The 27,024-nt window shown below is 35.9% G+C and overlaps 1 protein-coding gene across 4 annotated transcripts in view; it reads right to left on the bottom strand.

Moving 5' to 3' along the window:
- LOC129740640 (uncharacterized) overlaps positions 1-27,024 on the bottom strand; it is a 315,420-nt gene that overhangs the window by 29,712 nt on the left and 258,684 nt on the right. For all 4 annotated transcript variants that reach the window (XM_055732386.1, XM_055732385.1, XM_055732384.1 and 1 more), the window contains one exon: positions 4,963-5,626. In XM_055732386.1, coding sequence (XP_055588361.1) covers positions 4,963-5,626 — 664 coding nt within the window. The remainder of the gene's footprint in view (positions 1-4,962; positions 5,627-27,024) is intronic.

Raw genomic sequence — 27,024 nt, 5'->3', positions numbered from 1 at the left:
CCAACTTGAAAAAATCTTATAATACATCATCTGATAATATCATCTGGTTAAAAATAATCGACTCAAAAACATGAGGGGAATTAATACGGACAAAACAAAGAAATTGAAGTAAACGCTTTTGTTTTTCTCATTAAAAACTCAATAGAACATTCGACCGAATATTCGGCCGAATATTCGTTTGGCCGAATAGTTGAGAAGGTCAATATTCGGTATTCGGCCGTTCGCCGAATACCACTATTCGGTACATCTCTAGTAAAGATCTTCATGTTGCAAGCTTTATTTTGAATTTTTCCCGGGATCCCGGGAAAAGGATCGTCAGATTTCCCGATTCCCGGGAACGCTTATATGGCTGGGAAATGGACACTCGGTTAAGTATTGGCTTTTCGGTCTTATCAGGTCAATTATAACTCTTTTTATATGTGTTACATCCAACGTTTCAAATTATATTAATTCTTTATCAAGGGACTAAAGTTAAATACAGGAGCATAAAACATATTTTTTCATAATTAATATCTACATTAATTTCTTACTAGGCCATTCGTGTTATTGTCCAAAGCAGATGCACTCCTTAAGCGTTCATCAATCGTCGGAGTTCTGGTTAAAAATGTTAAGTTTGAAGCCAGAATTACAACGATTGATAAACGCTTTAGGAGCGCATCTGCTTTGGACAATAACACGAATGTTTGAGTAAATAAATCATCTAGATATTAATTATGAGAAAATATTATATGACCTTGATAGCCGTAATTTTTATAATTATAATTGTAATGGCATGTGCGGCGGTATGAAAACTAGAGAGAATGTATTTATAGAAATTTGAAAGAAAGGTGGATAGACAGGCATTAGTGCGCCAATAGGAGAAAGCTTGATAAGTGTTGAAATTTTAGGCTAGAGGGCACGTCGCCAGAACTGTTATCGCATAAGGAAAGCTCAGTAGGCCCATGGGTTGCTAGGATTTTGCTCGTTTAAAGTGTGCGTAAAGACATGCTCTCAAACCACTGGGCTCGCTATACATGGGAATTCTCTTTCTGAGTTTCTCATGTATAGTTAGCTAGTGTAGAGCAAAGGCGAGAGCAATTCATGGGAGCTTTCCATCAACATGCCATCTAGCCTAAAATTTCAACACCTTTCAAGCTTTCTCCTATTGGCGCACTAATGCCTGTCTATCCACCTTTCTTTTAAATTTCTATAAATAAATTCTCTCTAGTTTTCATTCCACCGCACGTGCCATTAAAATTATAGTATGAGAAAATATGTTTTATGCTCCTGTATTTAATTTTAGTTCCTTGATAAAGAATTAATATAATTCGAAACGTTGGATGAATCACGCATAAAAAGTGTTATAATTGACCTGATAAGACCGAAAAGCCAATACATAACTTAAAAATTACTCCCAGTCGAACAATAAAAAATAGATTCCAAAAATAGAAATTAAAACAATAATAGTAAGAGAAACCTTTTGAAATTTTCAGGAGCAAATATAGTTTAAAATTTATGAATATTTTCTCTGAATATTTTATCGCCGTAAATTGAATTATACCAAATTTTTCTTCTTTAAAATCTAGATTTACTGTCTTCGAAGAAGATTATTTTTGCAGAACACAAACATTCAGAGTTGAAAAACTAAGACTAAGTGAATTTTACGATAATGTACATAAATTTTAAAGATAAATAAACTAAGAATTAAAAAAAAAGAAAAAAAATAGTTTGATTTAAATTATTCGTAAATTTATATGAAAATTAAAAAAAATGTAAATCATTTTGTCGGTATTATCGGTAGAAGTTTTGTTGTCTCAGTAAGAACATTCCAATATTTAGAAACAAAAAATTCGTTATATGACGAACAAATTGATGACATTCATCACTGTTATCAATTGCTTCTTATAAAATTCTACACGCTCATTTTCAATATCTATTAATTTCTCCTAACTTTCTTTTAGCCTCTAATTGTCATAATCTTGTAATGTTCTTTCTAAAAAATATAGCTTTCATCGATAAATTAAATTCAACAAACATAACTAACGAAGAATAAACTTTTCATGAACTGAAATATCTATAATTTGAAGTTGAAAAAGATAATTTTTGGGTGCCTATATGTTGATGATTGATTTGGTAGATTTTTGCGTATTGAACTTGAATCTTTAGACAGATTTTTAAATCACCCCTCAATTTGGTAATATGAAGTTTATAAGATTAAAAATTAATCAGTTTTGAGTTAAATCAATCATTGATATCTTACTGATTAACTAACATATGTACATGAAAAAGAAACTGATTATAAAATTGTTATTATACTTTATTCATTATAGGAATAATTTTTCTAATGTAGTGATGCTGCATGATCTTGAAAGGTAAAATTCTACAGTTTTCCAAAATTTTGAATGAAAAGTATTTTTGACATTACTGAAGAAAGTTATTATCTCACATAACAAATTGGTTGAAGTCTGCAAAACGTTTTGAATTTTTCTTTTTAAAATATCTTAAATCTAATTCAGTCAATACTTCTTTAAAAATTCGTTAAAAATCAATCGTTTCACAGAAATAGTAAACAAATAGAATTTTTTATAACTTTCAACGTAGCTGTGGATAATAGTTGGGATCTTAAGTTTAATTTTTTTTTTAAGTTTTAAAGTTTTGTCAGAAAAGGACAGAGTTTTCTTTAATATTTTTTGCAATAATTTGCACCTCAGAAATATGAAAATTTTGAGGCCTTGTGTCATTTATAAAAACGCTTTTGAATCTGGAGTTGAAGAACAAGAAACACAAAATAAACTTAAAGCTAAATGTTGCGGACAACGATATTTAGATCATAGAAGGCAGTGACATAGTTGAATAAAATTTTCATTAGTACGTCAGACAGAGGAAAATTTACACGTGTTTTTTACTTGTAGAAATAAATCGAGGAGTTCTTTTGTAAAAAAACGAATTTTTCTGTCACGGTCTGAAATTTGAACTTTCCCCAGCGCAAACCTCCGGGAGCGACAGGAAAAACCCGTTAGATTGCTCGACCAGCGGAGTCCGAGGTTGAATACTAAAATTGGTTTCTTGAAGAATTTTTCGTAACTGCATAATGTTTGCAATGACATAAACAACTTTTGTTTTAATCATAAAAGTCATAAGTAACAAAATAATGGATGAACCATATTAATAAAAACCATTTTTAACCCTTTAATGCATAGTGTTGTTTTAAAACAACACCAATCAAAATCCAAATATCTCGAAAACGCGTGGAAATTTTTGAGTAATGTTTTGACAAAAAATAATCTTGAGATTAAAAGAAATCAGTCCATGGTATTTTTATTACGATATTCTTATGTATGTGTGAGATATCGAACAAAGAATGCGGAAAAATTGCAAAAATCAAATTTATTTATTTTTTTTTGAAAAGAAGTAGTTTTGGAAAATCGTTGTTATTTCTTTAGATTTGCAAATTCTAACAAATTTTTTAATCTCAATCAATCAGAAACAGCTTCCTGCACTCAATTATCAAGGTTTGAAAGAAATTGGCAAAATCGTATTGTAAATTTCAAAATTAAGAATTTCAAAAATTATTTTTCAACTTTGATGGGCCATAACTTTTATAATACTCAAAATAACGACTTCAAACCTGTTGTGTTGTGTTTTTCGAATTAAAATGTTATTATTTCAATAAACCAATAGCTGATATTCTCATTTAAAAAAAAATCATGCATTAAAGGTTTAAAGAGTAGGTAGGGTTTTATGTGTCAAGATTTGAGTTTTAATACAAAAGGTTCATTCAATTGCAAATCGAAATTGACAATTGAAAACGAGTTTCAATTCGGGAACGTCATATAGTGTCGTAGAATGAAATGACTTAGGCCTAGAATTATTTGGGACCAAATACCGCAGGAGACGAGCCATTTTTCTGACATGTTTGTTAACACTTATTTTTAACCTTCCAAAGCTGTTCGGGTCAATATGACCCGATGCGCATATTTAGATCATCTTAATCTTCATCGAATATACTTCAGAACTGAGATTTTTGAGAGACCAAGTATGTTGTATAAAAGTGGTAATTAAATTAACAAAAAATAAACTAAAATTTAAGTCTAAAAATCGGTTGATTGAAAAATGAGATACAGCGAAGCAAAGCCAAAATTGGATGTCATTTTTTTTATCATCGAACCTCAACATACTTATACATCGTCGGATAGATTTATTTTTGACAATTTCAAAGATCATAAAAACACTTGAATACAGCAAAGTTGTCAAAAGTTATAAGTAGTCTAAAAAAACTATCGATTAAATTTTCCCGAAACGGATATTTTGCGAACAGCTTTGGAGGGTTAAACACCTTTTGGGATCAAGTAATATCACGTTACTACGGTACATTTTTTCTTGAACTGAAAATTTTACTTGGAAAAACTCTTCATGGGGTTGGTAAAACCCCTAAACCGCCCCCCCCCTGCCCTTGTTCTCAAGGCCTTGGCTGTGATTCAAGAAAGTTGGAAAAGTTGGCTTAAGTACGTCGTTCAATTAAGGTAAATTTCCTATATTTATAGTTATCTATTCTGGTAAACTCCACAAATACTGAAACACTATGTCAACAATGAAAATTTAATGAGTGTCTTCAAATGTTTATAAGCTCTTAAGTAACCTAAATCCACTTTACTCGAAAAATCAAATTAGTTAATGGTCAAGTGCTCGCCAAACGCCATTCGTTGTTTCAAGTAAGCGCTTTCAACATCAAGCAGGACGAACGTAAGTAAGACACTCTCAACAGAAATTTATAAATTATCCCCAGCAGAGCCAGGGCATTTCACACACGCACAGACAGGACCTACTCAAAGAAGCAAAAATCGAGAAGCACTTCGTGTCAATATTTACTTCCGGACAAAGGCGCAGACCGACCGGGCCCTAAAGCCGGAACCCAACCGGAACAGCGAGCGACCATCGCATCGCCTCAACAGTGTTTATCAAAAACTAAACTAAACAACAAACCTTCCTGTTCTCGACCGGCATGCTGGAGGTTCTCGTGCGTTGGCGGAAATCGGCCGGTCCTCCGCCACCGCCGGAACCTTGTCGATCCGGGGCAGGAGTCCGGGTGCCATCGCGTCCTCCACCCCCACAAACAATGGCCGTCGTCGAAATGCTGACAGTTCGATGGGCCGCCACCGGATGATGATGCCGTTGCTGTTGGTTGCTAAAGTTGCCATCGTTTTCCTGATCGTTCTGATACCGGCCAGATTTGCCACCGGAGGCCTGTTGCTGCATCGATGACGATCCGCCGGACCCATCGGTCGATTTCAGCCGGGACGAGGATGGCGACGATGATAGATTGCCGGGACCCAGCATCATCCCGGTGCTGGTGCCGTCGATGTTTGTGCCAAGATTGAAGTTGAGCTGGTGCTGATGAATGGTGGAACTTCCATCGGTTGTCGTCAGGGTGTCTGGAGTGGACACGGAACCGGGGCCACCACCCCCACTCATCATTGGATCGCCGCCCTCACATCCCCCGAGCCCAGGACCAGGCCCGGTTGTGGTGCTGGTGCTGACACCACTGACACTTTCCACCAGGGTTGACATCGTCGAGGTTGATGATGCGAGAACACTCCCCTTGGCGCCGGCCGTCAGCGGTGGGAATTTAACGTCGCGTTGTTCGAACCTGTAGGGAAAACGTAGGAAAAAAGGAGAAAAATTCTGGGTGTTATTGCAATTGATAATCACGCCGATGGCGCATGGAGATTGATGAGTGCGAGTGATGGTGGCAAGTTCAAACGAATACCCGATTTCGATGGACGCAGCCGGGTGACTGTTGATTGGGTTGAATTTTTTTTTCTCATCACCCGGTTGGCTGGACTGAGAGAGGGGAAAAATCTGTATTGACAGTCTCCTCCGAGATCAAAGAAGCAATATTCAAAAGCTTTTTCAGGTGATTCGAATCAAAAGGAAGATAAAAAATAAATTGCTCAGTTTGTAAAATATAAACGAATGAAAAAAATTGCATTATGACCCAAAATTACGAATTTGAATTTGAATTTTGAGTTTCGGATGCAGAATTCATATTTAGATCCAGATTCAGATTTAGATTCAGCTTCAGAATTCAGAGTTCCAAATTTAGAATTCAGAATTCAGAGTTCAAAACTCCGGATTCACGAAAACCAGCAACCAGAGTCTTGTCTGAGTACACTACAAACGCCATCTTAAATAAAAAAAAAACAACAAAAAATAGTGTACATTGTACAACACATTTTACAATAGTATGAAACAGAAACTGATAACAGTTATCGAAAAACCGTATCAAACTGGACAAAAAAACGACAAATTTCCGGTAAGAATCATTTAGATTCAGTCGACGTTTACTTAATTTTTATCCCTGGTGAAGATCCTCTAAGGATCGAAACATTGGATATGTAAACATAAAGTCGTTTTTACTTAAAACCTGACACTGGAAGGCGAAAATTAACCCATTTAAAGTAAACTAAAGAGTCGCTTCAAGAAGAGAATTCAGTTATGGATTTCAGAATCTAAAATGAAGAATTTAGGTTTCTGAATTCAAAATTTAAAATTCACAATTTGGAGGCATTGAATAAGTTTTTGAATTGAAAACATTTGAAAAACAAAATTACAACGATCATGTGCCCAGCTGTTCAACGATTAGTAAATCACCCTATAATATTTTTGGTATTACTTTTTAGAAAGCATTCCACAGAACAGTGGTGGCTCCAGAGAGTGAAACATGTTTTGGTTCATCAAAAACACAACACATTAAATATTTTCTTACGATATGAACGGTGGTTTTTGGAGTGATTACTTCCATTCGAGTCTTTTTTCGCAAAGCTTTAGTAATTATTTTAAAATACTACTGTTGATAGTGATTTTTTGTACTGTATCTCTACAGTGAAGGGCACAAATAAAAATCCACTCATCGTTTTAATCTAAAATTCCGATATTTTCAGTTTCTCAGAAGCATTTGAAATTTTAATAACTTTAATGGGAAGTTGGTAAATTCAAGATAATTTTAAAATTAAAATTTAGTTTTTTTCATTTTTTTTCTTAACTCAGTAGAAATCAGTTTACTGAATTGCATACTTTTAGGGTATGACATTTAAAAAAATTCACTTCATGGTTTATTTGATAAAAATTAGAGATGCACCGAATAGTGGTATTCGACGAACGGCCGAATACCGAATATTGACCTTTTCAACTATTTGGCCAAACGAATATTCGGCCAAATATTCGGCCGAATATTCGGTCGAATATCTTGTTGAGATTTCAATAGAAATACTTTTATATCTACTTCTATTTCTAATAGAAATCTTCTATTTCTGCCATCTTAATGCCCCTCATGTTTTTGAGTCGATTATTCCCAACCAGATTTATCAGATCTTTTTTAAGTAGAGGTCTCTTTGATTTTCAAAATTTCACCATTAGCTGAAAGGACATCAGATGACTTGTCGCTTCTAGTTCGTTTATCACAAAAGTGATTGGGTTCCAGTTGAATCTAGGACAAAACATGTCAAAACTGGTGTCAAGCTTTTTAGAATTGCTTTTTTTATATCGCATGAAATGAATGTTAAATTTTTGCTAAATGTCATCAACATAGTTGTCAAAAGCACGATGATCTTTACCCCAAAGCATACAATACTTTCTACGACATCCTCACGGCCGGGTCTAAAAGATTTTTTTCAAAAACTTGTAAAAATAGAGAAAAATTGAACAACAACTAAGCCTTATTCTCAAACATACAAGAGCAAAAAAAAAATAAAATAACTTAAAATTTTTCATCGATTTACAGCAGCTGTGTTCAAATCGAACCAACGAATAAATTTACTTTAAAAAATCGGCTTTGTAACACAAAATTTAAAAAATTTAAAAAAGAAATGTGATTTTTTCTATTTGATTTAGCAAAAAAATCTGAATAAACCCGGGTAAAATCGGAAAAGTTTAAAAATATGTGACCATCCGGGTCAGACTTAACTTTTCTCGAATTTCTGATTTTGTTTATGGGCTTGCCTGGAAATATCAAGAAAATTTGGAATAAACGATAATCAAAGTATAAAGCTATCTACAGTGAAAAATGCATGGATACATCTAAAATGTTTTACTGAAATCATAAGTTTTAGATGATTTTGAAGCTTTGTCAATATTTCTTTTGGATATTTTTAAATTCTCCAACATCAATTGAAAAAACTGACAAGTCTGTTTTTGTGGAAATTCAAAAAAAATAAATATTCGGCCTATTCGGCCTATTCGGCCTATTCGGCCGAATACCTAGCTCAACTATTCGGTGAGCCGAATATTCGGCTTAACGGCTTTTTGGCGGTATTCGGCGCCGAATATTCGGCCGACCGAATATTCGGTACATCTCTAATAAAAATGATAAAAACAAATAACCATTAGTAAAAATGACCTTTAATGGCCTTGATGATTCTTCCAGGTTCTCGGTAATGTAATTGTTGATGATAAAAACATTTTGAGCAAGAACCTGAAAGAATCCATGCTAAAACGGGACAGGAGAACAAATACATTTTTTAGAAAAATAATGACACAAACCAAAAAGCCAAAAAAAGTAGAAAATAGCAGCATTATGTGTACTACATGTCCCAAACAAATCCATTGTCCATCTTTATCTCCAAAATGAATTCTATTCAGAGTTTGTGGACATTTTTGAACAAAAAATAAACAAAAATTATGTTAAGCATAAAAAAGAGCTGTTTTACTGTTTTGTGGTCCGACTGTACCCCCCTTCCTCTCAACCCACGAAATATCACCAAAACCTTATAAAAAAGTATTCAAAGCATATGGTCATCAAGGCAAGTAAAGGTCATTTTAACTAATGGTTATTTGTTTTTATCATTTTTATCAAATAAACCATGGAGTGCATTTTTTTATGTCATACCCTAAAAGTATGCAATTCAGTAAGCTGATTGCTATTGAGTTAAGAAAAAAAAATGAAAGAATAAAAATTGAATTTTTAAATTATCTTAAAATTACCAGCTTTCCAACGAACTCATTGAAATTTTAAAAGATTTTGGAAAACTGCATATCGGCATTTCAAGATTTAAACAATGAGTGGATACTTATTTGTGCCGATCACTATATATGAGTGAAATTGTTGTAAAACAGTCTGTTGATCCTTTAAATTAAATTAAAGAAAAAAAATTGTTGCTAAAAAGAGTACCAAAAAAAATTGATTTGGGGGTTCTTCCAGAGGGTCATTAAAAAGTCGGTAGAGAAAGTGTGCCTCAACTTGGCATGCTCCTTATCTTGGCATGCGAAAATTCATTTTGGTGTTTTACGTGTGATGCCAATTTTGATCAAACATAAAAAAACTGCATATGTCAACATCCTGCATATCATTTGTAAAAATTGTATCCCATTAACTTCGTAGCAATTTTTTTCACATGACAAAATGCAATTAAAATTATGGTCTTCAGAAAAAAAAAGCTGAAATGAACCTATCTGTCATCTTCGGATTAATTTTAAAACACACTTTCTTATGGAAAAATCACAAAAAACCTTTGGATGCAGGAGAATATGCGAAAAAATATAAAATCATAGTTTCATTATTTAATTTAAGTTATTTTAGTAGTACAATCTCATGTATACAAATAAAACTATATGTCCATAAAAGTTGAAAGAATGCCCTTTCCAATGTATATATTTTTGTTTTGGTATGTTTGCAACTTTAACCCTTCGTTTCATAAAGTAACAAATTTGCAACAATTAATGTATAGAAAAAGTGAAAAATCGTATTTTATTTTAATTTTTTTCTTGATGTATTCATCATTTCCAACTGTAAAAAATGATTTTTAAGGAAAAATAAAAAATCATGAAATGATGGGTTAAGAGATATCAAACAATAAAACCTTCCATTTTTTTTCAAGAAATTACCCGAAAGGTACCATTTAACTTCAAAATAGTGACTTAACACTTTCAACGAAGTTGTGTAGTGTTACAATTGTCACAACTCTCTCATACAAAGTTGGTCTCAAAACTCACTTCGAAAAAAGTTAAACGAAGTTTTCGTTTTTTGAGGTTAGTTTTTGAAAAAATGTCTTTAAAACATGTTGTTTCAAAAGATAGAGCTTTGACATTTGCAATAAAGTTTTTTTTTAAATGTGATGTTCTACAACTTTTTCGAAGACATCATAGTGATAAAATGTCAAATACAAAAAAAAAGAAAAAACTATCTCCCCTATAGATGAATTGATCAGGAAAAATGGGCAATAAAATATGCGCATTTAAAAATGATGAAACATTGTACTACATACTATAAAGATATTTTGATCTTCAAACAGCCCATGATCACATTTTTGAGTATTAAACCACTGACTGTGCAGTGGCCTGAAAATTGAAAAGCCGTTCGAAAGTAAAATGAATGATTGAAATAGCCTAAAAATATCATGAATGTATTTTTGATTAAAATCAATATTATTTATCTCTCAAGCCAAATAGCATCCTACTTAGAATTATAATGCTCATTGATGGAAATTAAATCATTTAAACAAGGTCAACTTTAGCAAAATTCACTCCTAAAACGCAAATTAAATTCACGAAATTTGTAATTTATGTTTAAGCGATATACATTCGCAATTTTTTGTTGGAATTGTAAGTAAAGACACGACTGATGAAGTTGATGACAAATATGAGAGTAATTCCGGCAAAATCCTAACTTTTTCAACGTTATCCGGCCTCTAGTCCGGACCGGCCCGGTCAAATTTTAGAGATGTTCAAATCATTTTATCCACACTTTATCGAATTTAAAAAAAAAACAATCGGAATCTTGAAATGTTTGGTTAAATAACACTTTTAAAAAATACATCGTAATAAAAATATTTTGATTTCTTGAATCTTGTTGTAAGCTTAGTTTTGATTATTCATTCCTAAAATCTCCTTTCTCCATTGTCGTACTTTTTCGGACACTTTATGAAATTTCCTACGATCAATTTTCCACAAATTAAAAGACCTTGCTCTCCAAAATTCGTTAACAGAATGCCCTATCCGCTCTCTCTTTTCTGCAACCTTTCATCATTCGCTTTCTTTCCAATTTTTTCAGACTGACAGCATCAAGATTCCACACGTTCAAATGTTTCTATTCATGTTAGAGTAGTACGTGTTCTTTTGTATCGATTTAGAATACACTCTTACTCACTTTCATCAATCTCTATCTGTATTCACTACATCCATTTATTTTTTTTATCGGTTTGAAGATTTCCGGTGTGCTTTGCTACATCTTCTAAAATTGATGAACCCTCTCTCAACCCAAATTTGGTTCCATTTGCTTGATCACTTTCCCTGTTTAATAATCAAGAAAACATTTTAAGTTTCCCAATCCCATACACGCAAAATTTGCTCGATCATTTCTCGAATTATTGAAAAAAAGTTCGGGTGCACTGCTGTATTTTTTCTAGCTTCCCACTGGAAAGAAGATAGGAGTCTTAAATTCTTATTTCCATATACTTTCCTATGAAAAATTTGACCCCATTTGCGTTAAGCAAATGATCAAGCAAATAAAAATGTATTAGAGCCCCCCTCGTCAATATTCTTTTCCCCACAGGAGAGTTTCCCAATAAGCATAGAAACATTTCTCCATCCCAAAAACCCTCCCTTACTAAAGTTGTTTTTTCGTATAGATTTGAAACAAAAATTTGAAACCTATCGCACTCAATGGAAGAAGGGAAGGGTTCCAAGTAATTATAGAAACATTACTCGCATCAAAATACAATCCATACCAAATTCGGTGCTATTTGACTGACTTAAAAAAAAAACTTATCTTCCTGATTGTTTACTGGGATCAGGGAGGGGTCTCAAACAACCATAATATCTTTTTCCGTATGCAAATATCCTTCCATGCCCAATTTAGTTCCATTAGCTCAAGTATCTTACTAGTCATGCATAAAATTTAATGGAAGCCCCTCCCCCTTTCTGTTTCTCCGATGAAAGGTCGGAAGAGCTTAAACCCATCTAGGGAGCATTTTCGTTCACTCAAATATCCTCGCATGCCAAATTTGATTCTCTTCGCTTAATCAGTTATCGAGTATTGCAAATATATGTACGGGCCCTCTCCTTTCTTCCTATCCACCCAATGCAAATCGAGTAGAGTTTCCATCAATCATATAACCATTTCCCATATCCAAATATCCTCGCATGCCAATTTGGTTTCATTTGCTTGAGTAGTTATTGAATTTTGCAATAAAATTGTATGGAAGCCCCCCTCCCCTTTTCAATCGCTCCACTGGAAGAAGGAAGGGGTCTCAAATAATCATTGAAATATATCTCATATCCAAAAACCTTACTTGTCAAATTCCATTTGCTTGACTTACTCTCGAGTTATGATTAAAATTGTAAGAGAGCTCCCTCCCCTCCCCCCTGCGTCCCAATGCGTTGCTCCGAACTCAGCGATTTCTCAAAATGACATGATGAAAACTGCTGCAAAGTAATTTTAGAATGAGTTATCTTTATTCAAAAAGTGTATTTAGAATTTGTGTAGTACACAGCATTCCTCATTGAAAAATCAAACATTTAAAAGTTCAAAAGTTCACAATTTAGTCAAGCCTTCCCGGACTCAACTCAATTTCACCGAAACCCGATACGGTTTCAGTATAGCCCAGTAGAAGGCACTCGGTTGCAGATGGAATTTTTCTGCATCGAAAGACATCCATATTTTGCCATTCGAACAATTTATTCATGTACCACAAAATTCCACATCCAGAGTCGGTGCGGTAGGTTTGTGCCATACATAAGTACCTTCTGCATGGAGGATGCTGAAAGGCTCCCGCAGGCTAGGAATGATCTCCTCGGAACGGAACTCCGGCTTCATAAATACATAGATACAGGTTCCAAGTAGTTTCGATTCCTAACCTCAAACCATACGTCTGGTGATAGGTACTAGTTTGGTGCTTCCGGTGGAACACAAACTCGTGTTGAATTTTATGGCATAATTCAACCAATCCAACCAAGCATCCATTTGTGGGGCACGTTTCGAGCACATCATACTCAACTCAGTTACACGCCTACGCATCGCCCACTTGGATGTTTTCCCCGATCTATCTGTGTAACCTAAGGTGGAGAAAAGCTTTTCCTTGGCAAACACACACTCATTTCAGACAGCTTGCTGAGTTGTTGTTGTTCCGAAATATTGCCCGGTGGCGAATTTTTCAGTTAATGCGGTAGATTTTTAGGCTTTCGACATTTTGAAACAAATATTTATAGCTGTTTCAGCTATTGGAATTCCAAAGTTCCAAAATTATTGTGTCTTTCAGAACAAAGTTAAAATATCTGAGTCAGTCCACAATATCCAACCCTTTTCCATATGCTTGACATGCATCAATTCTAGAAGCTCTTTATTCCAGCATGAAGTCTCGGGTTTTTTTACTTCCAAGTTTTTCCATCTGTCTACGGTGCTTTGGCCTTTTATCCTCATGGGATGGTTTCTATGTACTTTTTTTCTTCTCTTCCCATCCCTAGTCTGCACTTTTCCCGGTGCACCGTTGCAGTGATGGGTGACGATGATGATACGGCGCAAAGTGGCAGTTATTCAAACAGGGACCGATCCCGCAGGGCGGAAAATGCAGATAATGCAACTCTTAATCCTCTGCCATGGCTCACAGGCGGATCCCCACTAGAGAAGAAGCACCAGAACACACCGATAGAAAGCGTTTACTCGACGTCGTCGACGTCGTGGCTGACAAAAGGGGAATTCCGACGTGGTGTCGGAAGTAACCTATGCTGCTGCTAGTCAGGAAGTTTGCCCGAAGGTACCCGGAATCGCACAGACACAGACGGAAAACATAAAAAACAGAAATGCTCCGGTATCTTGAAGTCATTCAAAGTAATGTGAGCTTTAATGATGAAGTATCGGGAAATGTATTTCGATAAGATAAATTTAAATCTTTTTTAATCGAATTTCAACAAGACAAACATTTCTATATAATCCAAATTGTAAAAAATTAAAATTTGTCAAAATTGTCGAAATTATCAAAATTGTCAAAATCGTCGAAATTGTCAGAATTGTCAAAATTGTCCAAATTGTCAAAATTGTTAAAATTGAAAAAATTTAAAAAATTGTCAAAATTATCAAAATTATCAAAATTATCAAAATTGTCTAAATTGTCAAAATTGTCAAAATTGTCAAAATTATCAAAATTGTCAAAATTGTCAAAATTGTCAAAATTGTCAAAATTGTCAAAATTGTCGAAATTGTCAAAATTGTCAAAATTGTCAAAATTGTCAAAATAGTCAAAATTGTCAAAATTGTCAAAATTGTCAAAATTGTCAAAGTTGTCAAAATTGTCAAGATTGTCGAAATTGTCAAAATTTTCAAAACTGTCAAAATTGTCAAAATTGTCAAAATTGTCAAAATTGTCAAAATTGTCAAAATTGTCAAAATTGTCAAAATTGGCAAAATTGTCAAAATTGTCAAAATTGTCAAAATTGTCAAAATTGTCAAAATTGTCAAAATTGTCAAAATTGTCAAAATTGTCAAAATTGTCAAAATTGTCAAAATTGTCAAAATTGTCAAAATTGTCAAAAATGTCAAAATTGTCAAAATTGTCAAAATTGTCAAAATTGTCAAAATTGTCAAAATTGTCAAAATTGTCAAAATTGTCAAAATTGTCAAAATTGTCAAAATTGTCAAAATTGTCAAAATTGTCAAAATTGTCAAAATTGTCAAAATTGACGAAATTGTCAAAATTGTCAAAATTGTCAAAACTGTCAAAACTGTCAAAATTGTCAAAATTGTCAAAATTGTCAAAATTGTCAAAATTGTCAAAATTGTCAAAAATTGTCAAAATTGTCAAAATTGTCAAAATTGTCAAAATTGTCAAAATTGTCAAAATTGTCAAAATTGTCAAAATTGTCAAAATTGTCAAAATTGTCAAAATTGTCAAAATTGTCAAAATTGTCAAAATTGTCAAAATTGTCAAAATTGTCAAAATTGTCAAAATTGTCAAAAATGTCAAAATTGTCAAAATTGTCAAAATTGTCAAAATTGTCAAAATTGTCAAAATTGTCAATCTTTCAAAATTGTCAAAATTGTCAAAATTGAGTTGCCAAAATTTTCAAAATTGTCAAATTGTCAATGTCAATTGACAATATTGACAATTTTGACAATTTTGACAATTTCGACAATTTTGACAATTTTGACAATTTTGACAATTTTGACAATTTTGACAATTTTGACAATTTTGACAATTTTGACAATTTTGACAATTTTGACAATTTTGACAATTTTGACAATTTTGACAATTTTGACAATTTTGACAATTTTGACAATTTTGACAATTTTGACAATTTTGACAATTTTGACAATTTTGACAATTTTGACAATTTTGACAATTTTGACAATTTTGACAATTTTGACAATTTTGACAATTTTGACTATTTTGACAATTTTGACAATTTTGACAATTTTGACAATTTTGACAATTTTGACAATTTTGACAATTTTGACAATTTTGACAATTTTGACAATTTTGACAATTTTGACAATTTTGACAATTTTGACAATTTTGACAATTTTGACAATTTTGACAATTTTGACAATTTTGACAATTTTGACAATTTTGACAATTTTGACAATTTTGACAATTTTGACAATTTTGACAATTTTGACAATTTTGACTATTTTGACAATTTTGACAATTTTGACAATTTTGACAATTTTGACAATTTTGACAATTTTGACAATTTTGACAATTTTGACAATTTTGACAATTTTGACAATTTTGACAATTTTGACAATTTTGACAATTTTGACAATTTGGACAATTTTGACAATTTTGACAATTTTGACAATTTTGACAATTTTGACAATTTTGACAATTTTGACAATTTTGACAATTTTGACAATTTTGACAATTTTGACAATTTTGACAATTTTGACAATTTTGACAATTTTGACAATTTTGACAATTTTGACAATTTTGACAATTTTGACATTTTTGACAATTTTGACAATTTTGACAATTTTGACGATTTTGACAATTTTGACAATTTTGACAATTTTGACAATTTTGACAATTTTGACAATTTTGACAATTTTGACAATTTTGACAATTTTGACAATTTTGACAATTTTGACAATTTTGACAATTTTGACAATTTTGACAATTTTGACAATTTTGACAATTTTGACAATTTTGACAATTTTGACAATTTTGACAATTTTGACAATTTTGACAATTTTGACAATTTTGACAATTTTAACAATTTTGACAATTTTGACAATTTTGACAATTTTGACAATTTTGACAATTTAGAAAATTTAGACAATTTTGATAATTTTGACAATTTTGACAATTTTGACAATTTTGACAATTTTGACAATTTTGACAATTTTGACAATTTTGACAATTTTGACAATTTTGACAATTTTGACAATTTGGACAATTTTGACAATTTGGACAATTTTGACAATTTTGACAATTTTGACAATTTTGACAATTTTGACAATTTTGACAATTTTGAAAATTTTGACAATTTTGACAATTTTGACAATTTTGACAATTTTGACAATTTTGACAATTTTCACAATTTTGACAATTTTGACAATTTTGACAATTTTGACAATTTTGACAATTTTGACAATTTTGACAATTTAGAAAATTTTGACAATTTTGATAATTTTGACAATTTTGACAATTTTGACAATTTTGACAATTTTGACAATTTTGACAATTTTGACAATTTTGACAATTTTGACAATTTTGACAATTTTGACAATTTTGCCAATTTTGACAATTTTGACAATTTGGACAATTTTGACAATTTTGACAATTTTGACAATTTTGACAATTTTGACAATTTTGACAATTTTGACAATTTTGACAATTTTGACAATTTTGACAATTTTGACAATTTTGACAATTTTGACAATTTTGACAATTTTGACAATTTTGACAATTTTGACAATTTTGACAATTTTGATAATTTTGACAATTTTGACAATTTTGACAATTTCGACAATATTGACAATTTTGACAATTTTGACAAATTTGACAATTTTGACAATTTTGGCAAATTTTTACAATTTTGAAAATATTGATAATTTTGACAATTTTGACAATTTTGAAAATTTTGAAAATTTTGAAAATTTGGTCGATTTTGAAAATTTTGTCAATTTTTACAATTTTGACTTTGAATATTAGGCAAGTTTGACAATTTATCTTTTTTTAAAATCAAAAATGTTTATTTTGACAAATGGGCTCCTATTTGAAATATCCTTAAATAAATTATTCAACTCTCTCTTACAAACTTACATTTGAGTATCCAAGTTTTAAGTACGTTTGGCGGCCAGCAATGGGTTAATCTTTCGGCAAACAACGTTTCTGGTTCGTGTCGTTCACTTCCGACGAAAACAATCACTCAAAACTCAGAACTTACGGTTTGAAGTGCTGGCATTGCCAGTGTCACGTGTCACGGCGCGTCTCCATCAGATTATATTTATTTATCTTTTCCGTGCGCATAGCATAGGAATGTGAGTTCTAGCTAAGAAAGATAAGCCAAAGGCCAATATGAAAAAAACCCACTTTATTTGTAAGGAAGTAGTTTGTAGAGAATTCTCAAAAAGGAAAAGAAAGCAAAAGAAGATTATTACCGGTCTAAGATCTTTATTGAGCACATTTCCATACATCGTGAAATAATAGTGAAACCGCTTAAAATTATAAGTTGAACTCATAAGTTTCACGTCAGCAGGAAGTGCATTTCAAAAATAGCATTCGTGATATCAACACAACTTATTCTACTCGGCTCACGAAAGATTAGACATCCGCGTCGACCTAGAGCAACTTTGCTTATCCATCAGCAGCTTCAGTACGGTCCAAAGGGCGATCTGTGAAAGTATTTTTGTATATACTTACCAACCGACAGCAAACAAGTGAGGTTACCTAGGAAACATATAATAACAAACAAAACATTACAATCATTTCTCTAACCACAGAAAAAGCTCGATCACCGAAACATACGAAGAAGAATTGAGAAAGAATTAGAGATATCTAGTAAACGTAAGTTAATCTATTGTAAACAAAAACAAAACATTTATACGTTCCAATCTTTGGAGGAATTTTTTAATATACTCTATTAAAAACACGGAACCATCTCTATCATTCTTCACATTAAAAAATTCGTTTAATGATGGCCAAGGAAGCTTCAACTACTAAGCTGGACGGAAACCGAAAAACGGGAACAATTCCGAAGAAGTTACAAGACGTGATGACTACATCGTGCATCGGTGCTGCCTGCAGTTTCCCAGGGTCTACTGCCGGAATGCTTCAGTGCAACAAGTGTGCATTCTGGTATCACGTCAGGTGTGTTGGTGCCTCGGATGATGCCATCAAGCGCCCTTGGACGTGCAAGAAGTGCGTTCACGAAGCCTTCAAGATCCCTCGTAACCTCTCATTGAGAAATGTGTCATCGAGCCGCTGCCAAGTATGTGGTGGTCCCGAAACCGAAGAAATGGTGCAGTGCGATTCTTGCGACCTGTGGCATCACTTCCAGTGTGTAGGAGTTACGGAAGCGATCTCTGACATTAGTTGGAGATGTCCAAACTGCGAAAATGGTAACATTACTGAGAGAATCGTAAGTACTAAAAACGAAGCCTTTGTACCACGATCTGACCACCAGTTGGAGTCCCATATATCATTGCTGTCCATTGATAATAAAACCAGCGTAGTTGATTCGACATTACTGACGGTCTCCCCAACAAATGTGATTCCTAGTTCGGTTCTTGCATCATCGGTTATTCCTACTACCACGTTAGCCCTTACGTAGGGGAACTAGGGGTATAATGCCCAGTGTGGGCAAAACGCCCCACTGCAATATCTAGCTAGATATACACTTTTTTAAAGAATTTTGTACGTTATTTCCTTCTAATTAACAGTAGAAACCTTTTGTACAAAAAATTAGCATCAAATATGCGATAAATCCCTGCAAAAATCCAAAAATATTTTTTAAGCCATATTCCTTGCAATTTGTGCCTTGACTTTCGTAAGAAATTACGACATCTATCGTCAAAAAAAATTACCTGACATCTGTTACAATGATGAACATTGGTCTTGAAAAGCATCGCAAAACGAAAAAATTTCTTATTTAATTATTTTTTCTGTTATTTTGAACGATTTTTAATAAACATGTCTAGGTGGGGCAAAACGCGCCATGTCCGTTTATCTCTAAGCATATTTCATATTTTTTTAAATGTATATGCAGTTTCATCATAACAATTTTAAAGATATTCATGTGTTGTATTGGAATCCATAACTTGAATATAAACGAATATATTTAAAATTCCTAAATTTAATATAGATTTTATTAACTATTCACGAGAATTTCAGTATATCTGGCAGCACTGCGCGTAGCAATACATTTTTCCATCTGTGAAGTAGAATAGAAGTTTTTTTACCTGGCAAACACTTTCGGGGGCACTTGAATCAATAAACATTTATTTAACGTTAAACGGCGCGATTGGGTACACACATATGCGCATTATGCCCCTACTGAATCTGAAATCCAATTTTCACCCTACTCTTCAAACTTCATTAAATTTGTAGCCTTTTTTGACCTTCCAGTTATTCTAACTATCAGATTTAGACAAAAAATAAACCAAACTTCCAAACACAATCGGAAATTAAAGTTAATCTTTTCAAATGTACTCTAAAACAAGGCTTTTTTCTTAACGTGGGCATTATGCCCCCTCTTCCCCTACACGTTCGCTTCTTATGTGAATTCCAATTCTATCGACGTGATGTCTAATAAAACAAATGCCTATCAAGTGAATAGCTCGCTTCCGAGCGTTGTGTTGAGTGGAGTGCGTGATCCTACTGTACCAATAACGAATCCTCAAAGTACAATTGTTGGATCCAAAGCTGCTGCTCCCCCCTTTCTTCTTCATTCTTCCGCTGCTATGGACAATCTTCGTGTGATGCCATCGACCGATCGCCGCAGCCATCAGATGATTGAATTTGTGGATCAACCGAGAAAGCAGAACGTATCAACTGTCCCGCAGCCACCGAAACGAAACATGAGATTGGAGTTGCAGAAATTGGAAGAGGAACAACGACTGAACGAGGAGGAATATACCCGAAAGAAGCAGTTGCTTCAAAGGCGCTATGAATTGATGCAGGCAATAGCAAACGAAACTGAGTCTGCTGAAATCGAACCCGACACCCGGACGGAAGGATGGCAGTGCCACTCGGACCCTAGCACCGAAAGAATACGACGTCAACCTGAGTTTAAACTACCAGAACGGAAAACATCTCACGATAATCAACCGTATCAATTGAGGTCTACAGAAAATCATTGCTTAGCTGATCAGCCCGAGCATATTTATCAACACATCCGATCCCAGCAGCCGTCGCTGATTCATCAGCGAAAAATTTCTAACATACGCTCCGATTTCACGGGAGTCGAAGGACAAATAAGGCAGGTTGATGTGCGACCACCTTTGTATGCCGCTCACGATCAATTTACTCCTCGACATCGATCCACGCCGCAGCACCAAGCGTATCGCTCTACGACACGTAACGTTTGCCGAGATATTGGCACAGGAAGTGACTTGACCAACAGTCACCTGACAGTTGCTCGACAAGCGGCAGCTCAGGAGTTGCCCATATTTAGCGGGGTGCCAGAAGAATGGCCGTTATTCGTTTCTACCTATTCCACTACAACAACGATGTGCGGATTTACTGCAGAGGAAAACCTAATTCGGCTTCAGAAATGCCTACGAGGAAAAGCCTATGAAGCTGTGAAGTGCATGTTGATGCACCCATCGAATGTTGGATCCATCATGTCAACGTTGAGAATGTTATTTGGCAGCCCCGAGATTATCGTTCATAATTTGATTACGAAGATCCAGTCTGCTCCTCCCCCTCGAGCTGATCGCTTGGAAACTATGATCGACTTTGCGCTATCAGTGAAAAACTTATGTGCTACCATTGAGGCATGTGAACTGATCGAGTATACCTACGACGCTACTTTACTTCGTGTTCTGGTGGGAAAACTGCCGATTGATTATAGAGTTGAATGGGCCAAATATCGTCGATTCATTGCAGAAGCGAAACTTACAACGTTTTGTGACTGGTTGTATGATTTCGCGGAAACCATTTCATCAATCGCCTCGTTGGATGACGTCGAACTTAAGCAATCGAAAGAAATGAAAAGGGGACCGGCCTACCTGAACTTGCATTCTGAGATCGAGGATGATTATTCAGATAAGTACGAGATCGAAAGTTCACCACAACTGAAGGAAAAACCCAAAAGACTTATTCAGGCAACGGTAGACAAGAAAATTTGTAAAGTTTGCAACGGCAACTGTACTACTTTGGAAAGATGCAAGAGATTTAGGGAGCTCACTTACAAAGGTCGTTGGGCTGTAATTAATGAGCACGGATTTTGCAAAAGATGTCTTGGAAGACATGCTAGGGCATGCAAATCACAAAGGCTCTGCGGCGAGAACGGATGTTCGTATAAACATCATCCACTGCTTCACAAATTCCAGAACGACGGTTTCAATGCAACTCAAAATGGACCAGTGACGTCTGGGGACTGCAACATTCACCATAAGCTGCCAAATCACGTTTTATTTCGTGTGATTCCTGTATTCCTTCATGGGCCCACTAAAACGGTAAAGACCTATTCGTTTTTGGATGATGGCTCATCATTAACCTTGATTGAAAGCGAGCTGGCTGCAGAGTTGGGTGTCACAGGAAAGGCGGAACCACTTTGTCTTCGATGGACTGGCAACAAAACGCGCAACGAGCCAGATTCACAGAATCTAACACTGGACATCTCAGGAACGCAGGTCGGCCACAGGAGGTATCGACTTCCCGAAGTACTAACTGTGTCCAATTTAGAACTGTTCCGTCAATCGTTGGATATGCAAGATTTCACTGAAAAATACAGTCATCTACGAGGAGTTCCTGCAGAATCGTATCATGACATCCAGCCACGTATACTTATTGGGAGTAATAACGCTAACTTGGGGTATGTCCTCAAAGGTCGTGAAGGAGAAATGCATGAGCCAGTAGCTACAAAAACTCGTCTGGGGTGGACCGTCTACGGTGAGTGTGATCTACGAAATCGGCAATTCTGTGGGTTTCACGACGTTCATATGTGTCAATGCAATGGTGCTAAAGATGAAACACTGCATCAGGCAATGCGTGATTACTTTTCCATCGATGGACTCGGTATAACGAGGTCAACGGCGCTGGTAGAGTCCAATGATGATCGGAGAGCTCGGGAAATTTTAGAGTCGTTCTCGCGAAGGGATGATGGTCGTTTTGAAGGACGTCTTCTCTGGAAATATGATAAATTTAGAGTTCCGGATAGCAAACCACAGGCCACGCGTCGTTATGAATGTCTGGAAGCAAGGATGAAAAAGGACCCTTCACTAGCAGCGACTCTTCATGAGAAAATGCAAGATTATGTTGCGAAAGGTTACATAAGGAAACTGAGCGACGATGAGATTGGAGAGGATTTTCGGAGAGTGTGGTACCTTCCGATATTTCCGGTCGTTAACCCCAACAAACCGAACAAAGTTCGCATCGTATGGGACGCAGCAGCAAAGAGCCATGGAATCGCTTTAAATTCACTACTCCTGAAAGGCCCAGACCAAAACACGGCGCTTACTGACGTTCTCATCAGGTTTCGAGAACACCGAATCGCGGTTTGTGGTGACATCCGCGAGATGTTTCACCAGGTGATGATCTCTGAAGAAGACCAACATTACCAAAGGTTCTTGTGGAAAGAAAACTCTAGCGACCCAAAACCCAGTACGTATGTCATGCAAGTTTTAACCTTTGGCGCATGCTGTTCTCCGAGTATCGCGCAATACGCCAAAAACGTTAACGCAAGAGAACATGCAGGTCAATATCCTCAAGCAGCAGCAGCGATAACAGATAATCATTACGTGGACGATATGTTGTTGAGCGTGGAAAGCGAGGCGGAAGCGATTCGAGTGGCGGAAGAGGTTCGATTTATCCATGCACGAGCCGGGTTCGAAATGCGGAACTGGATTTCCAATTCCCCAGCAGTATTGGCAGCTTTAAGTCAGCCGGATGCTCTAGATAAAAGTCTTAATTTCGATTCGGAACTGTCTACAGAGAAGGTGTTGGGCATGTGGTGGTGCACTGCCGACGACAGCTTCACTTATCGGTTATCTCGAAGGCACGACGCAGAACTTTTGTCCGGCAAACGCATTCCGACGAAACGAGAAGTACTTCGGACACTTATGTCAGTTTTCGATCCGTTAGGATTTTTAGCTAATCTGATGATTCATCTAAAGATTATCCTGCAGCAAATTTGGAGAATTTCCATAGGATGGGATGAACAGATCCCGAAGAATATTTTCGATCGCTGGTTAGAATGGATCGCTGTTTTGCCGAAGGTTGAAGGCATTCGCATACCGAGATGTTTCCGTTTAGAGGTTTCAATTGAGTCAGATACGATAGTTCAGCTGCATACGTTCGTAGACGCAAGCGAGTTAGGATACGCAGCGGTTTTGTACCTGCGCTTCAAACAGCAAGAAAGGATCGAATGTGTTATTGTTGCCGCAAAATCGCGCGTAGCTCCCCTGAAATTTGTATCTATACCGAGAATGGAACTTGAAGCTGCCTTAATTGGAGCAAGACTGGCTGATTCAATCTGCAAGGCTTTAAGTTTAAAGATAAACCAACGTGTCTTTTGGAGTGATTCTAGAGACGTTCTGTGTTGGATCCGATCAGATCACCGGCGTTATTCCCACTACGTAGCACACCGCGTTAGTGAAATAATCGAACTAACCCAAATTTCAGAGTGGAGATGGATACCAACAGACGAAAATGTTGCCGATGAAGGTACCAAATGGCAAAGGTCACCAGAGCTGGCCAATGACAGTCGTTGGCTCAACGGGCCGGAGTTTCTGAGGGAGGACGAATTAACGTGGCCAACCGAGCAAATTAGTCGTGAAATCACCAAGGAAGAACTAAAGGCAGCAATTTACTACCACAAACAAGTGCATCAGGCACCTGCTAATCTGTTCGAAACGACGAGGTTTAGCAGCTGGAACCGTCTAAGACGAACGGCAGCATGGGTTCGAAGATTCATCGTCAACAAGGTACTCCAATTCAAAAACCAACCCCTTGTTCTAGGTCCTCTTTGCGGGCAGGAGATTTATCGTGGTGAAATGATTTTGTTCCGTCAAGCGCAATACGAGAAGTTTGCAGCAGAAATCTCAACACTTTCAAACGATAGAAACGCACACAAACTTCTCCCAAGATCGAGTTCGATCTATGAACTTTGGCCGTTCTTAGACGAAGATAAGGTTTTACGAGCAAAAACACGTATTGGATCCTGTAAAATGGCCAGCATGGATGCCAAAAATCCCATAATACTTCCAAAATCGAGCCACATATCAAGCCTAATAGTTAAACACTATCATGAACAGTTTTATCATCGAAATCATCGCACCGTGTTGAACGAGCTGAGACAACGTTTCCGTATAGTACCACGCTTCGCAAGTGTTCTCTGGAAGATACGAGCAGAATGCCAAGTTTGCAAGAACCTACGATCAGTTCCACAACCTCCTCCTATGAGCGATCTTCCTGCAGCAAGGTTAGCAGCATTTTCCCGACCTTTTTCGTTTATTGGAATAGATTACTTCGGTCCCATTAATGTTACAGTTAAACGTAGCTCCGAGAAACGCTGGGGCGTTCTAATAACATGTTTAACAGTGCGTGCGATTCATATTGAGATAGCGCATTCACTCTCTGCACAATCGTGCATAATGTCGTTACGGAATTTTATGGGAAGAAGAGGCGTTCCGGTGGAAATTTTCAGCGATCGCGGTACCAACATGGTTGGCGCGAGCAAAGAACTTTTGTTAGCCCTAAAGTCAATGGATCAAGACTTAGTCATTCAGGAAATAACAAGTCCTAATACAACGTGGTCATTTATCCCTCCTTCCTCGCCACACATGGGCGGATCATGGGAAAGAATGATCCAAACCGTAAAAAGAAACCTTAACCAGATCAAACCGCGCCATCAACTTACAGATGAAGTTTTGAAAAACCTATTGATTGAAATTGAAAACGTAATAAATTCGAGACCGCTGACACAGTTGGCACTAGACAACGAGATTTCTTCGGTTTTGACCCCTAACCATTTCCTGCTCGGATCCTCAAACGGGTTAAAGCCGGCGACTCCCTTTAATGACAGCAATCAAGCTTTAAGGAATACTTGGCAAACTTCACAAATCGAGGCAAACGTTTTCTGGAAACGTTGGATTCGAGATTACCTTCCCGATCTCACCAAGAGATCCAAATGGTTCACTCCGGTTGAATCGATTAATGTTGGTGATGTAGCAGTGATCGTCGACCCCAATCTTCCACGGAACTGTTGGCCACTCGGAAGAGTGATTTCGGCTGTTCCAGGCAAGGACGGCGAAGTAAGAGAAGCAGTTATTCAAACCGCAAATGGCATTTACGAGCGCCCAGCCGTGAAACTTGCAATACTTGATGTTCGACGCGATTCTTAAGTAAACCAGGAAATCGTTTACGGGGGGGGAGTGTCACGTGTCACGGCGCGTCTCCATCAGATTATATTTATTTATCTTTTCCGTGCGCATAGCATAGGAATGTGAGTTCTAGTTAAGAAAGATAAGCCAAAGGCCAATATGAAAAAAACCCACTTTATTTGTAAGGAAGTAGTTTGTAGAGAATTCTCAAAAAGGAAAAGAAAGCAAAAGAAGATTATTACCGGTCTAAGATCTTTATTGAGCACATTTCCATACATCGTGAAATAATAGTGAAACCGCTTAAAATTATAAGTTGAACTCATAAGTTTCACGTCAGCAGGAAGTGCATTTCAAAAATAGCATTCGTGATATCAACACAACTTATTCTACTCGGCTCACGAAAGATTAGACATCCGCGTCGACCTAGAGCAACTTTGCTTATCCATCAGCAGCTTCAGTACGGTCCAAAGGGCGATCTGTGAAAGTATTTTTGTATATACTTACCAACCGACAGCAAACAAGTGAGGTTACCTAGGAAACATATAATAACAAACAAAACATTACAATCATTTCTCTAACCACAGAAAAAGCTCGATCACCGAAACATACGAAGAAGAATTGAGAAAGAATTAGAGATATCTAGTAAACGTAAGTTAATCTATTGTAAACAAAAACAAAACATTTATACGTTCCAATCTTTGTAGGAATTTTTTAATATACTCTATTAAAAACACGGAACCATCTCTATCATTCTTCACAGCCAGAGCAAATGCAAGCATTGTTTTCCTCAAACCAATCCGGATTTCCGCTCCAAATCGGAGCCAACCGAGCACTGACTGACTTCTTAGTTCGTCCCAGTTTTCCCAAGAAACTTGACTCAATAATTTTCCTTCCTCATAACAGCGTCCGTTTGTCGGCCTACTTTGCTGGAGCGCAATGGTCGAATTTAGAATTGACCTCATTAGACTGAGAGTTATGAGAAACACTCCACTTGTTGGTTTTGACAGGTGACAGTATAAAATGGATGTGTATTTTCTACGAAACTTTACATAACCTCGCACTCCGAAGAAATTTTACGAAACGTACGTCAACCATCAAATTTCAATCCACTTTCTCCCTCTACTAATTTAACTTAATTTTTACAATTCGTGGGTTTGACGTTCAGCGGAAGCTGTAGGATTTCAATTCGCAATAATGGCAAATTAAACACCGCCACCGCAAAAAGGCGTTTCAATTTTGTGACCCGAAGCACCACGTTTTGTTTGTTTTGATTTGTGGTGGGATGGAGCGGGCCATTTCCCGCCACCGTTCCACCGACCACAATCGGAAGCGATTGGTGGGAGCGAACAAAGTGTGGATTGAGATGTTTTTGTAAACAATACCGGACGTCACCTGCAGCTGATCCAGATCAGGAAAGGCAATCGGTTCAATTTGTTTACTTCCTTCGGATGAGTTTAGCTACCGCTAATTTGTCGCCGTTGATTGACGCCCAATGGAAATTGATTTCTGTACTGTTGTAATCGCTGTTTAGATTTTCTTGAATTCCCGGAATTCAATGGTAATACTGTAAC

Source organism: Uranotaenia lowii, chromosome 1, assembly GCF_029784155.1.
Source record: "Uranotaenia lowii strain MFRU-FL chromosome 1, ASM2978415v1, whole genome shotgun sequence".
In the NCBI taxonomy this organism is placed as follows: Eukaryota; Metazoa; Arthropoda; class Insecta; order Diptera; family Culicidae; genus Uranotaenia; species Uranotaenia lowii.
This window is presented reverse-complemented; position numbering and strand designations above follow the sequence as displayed.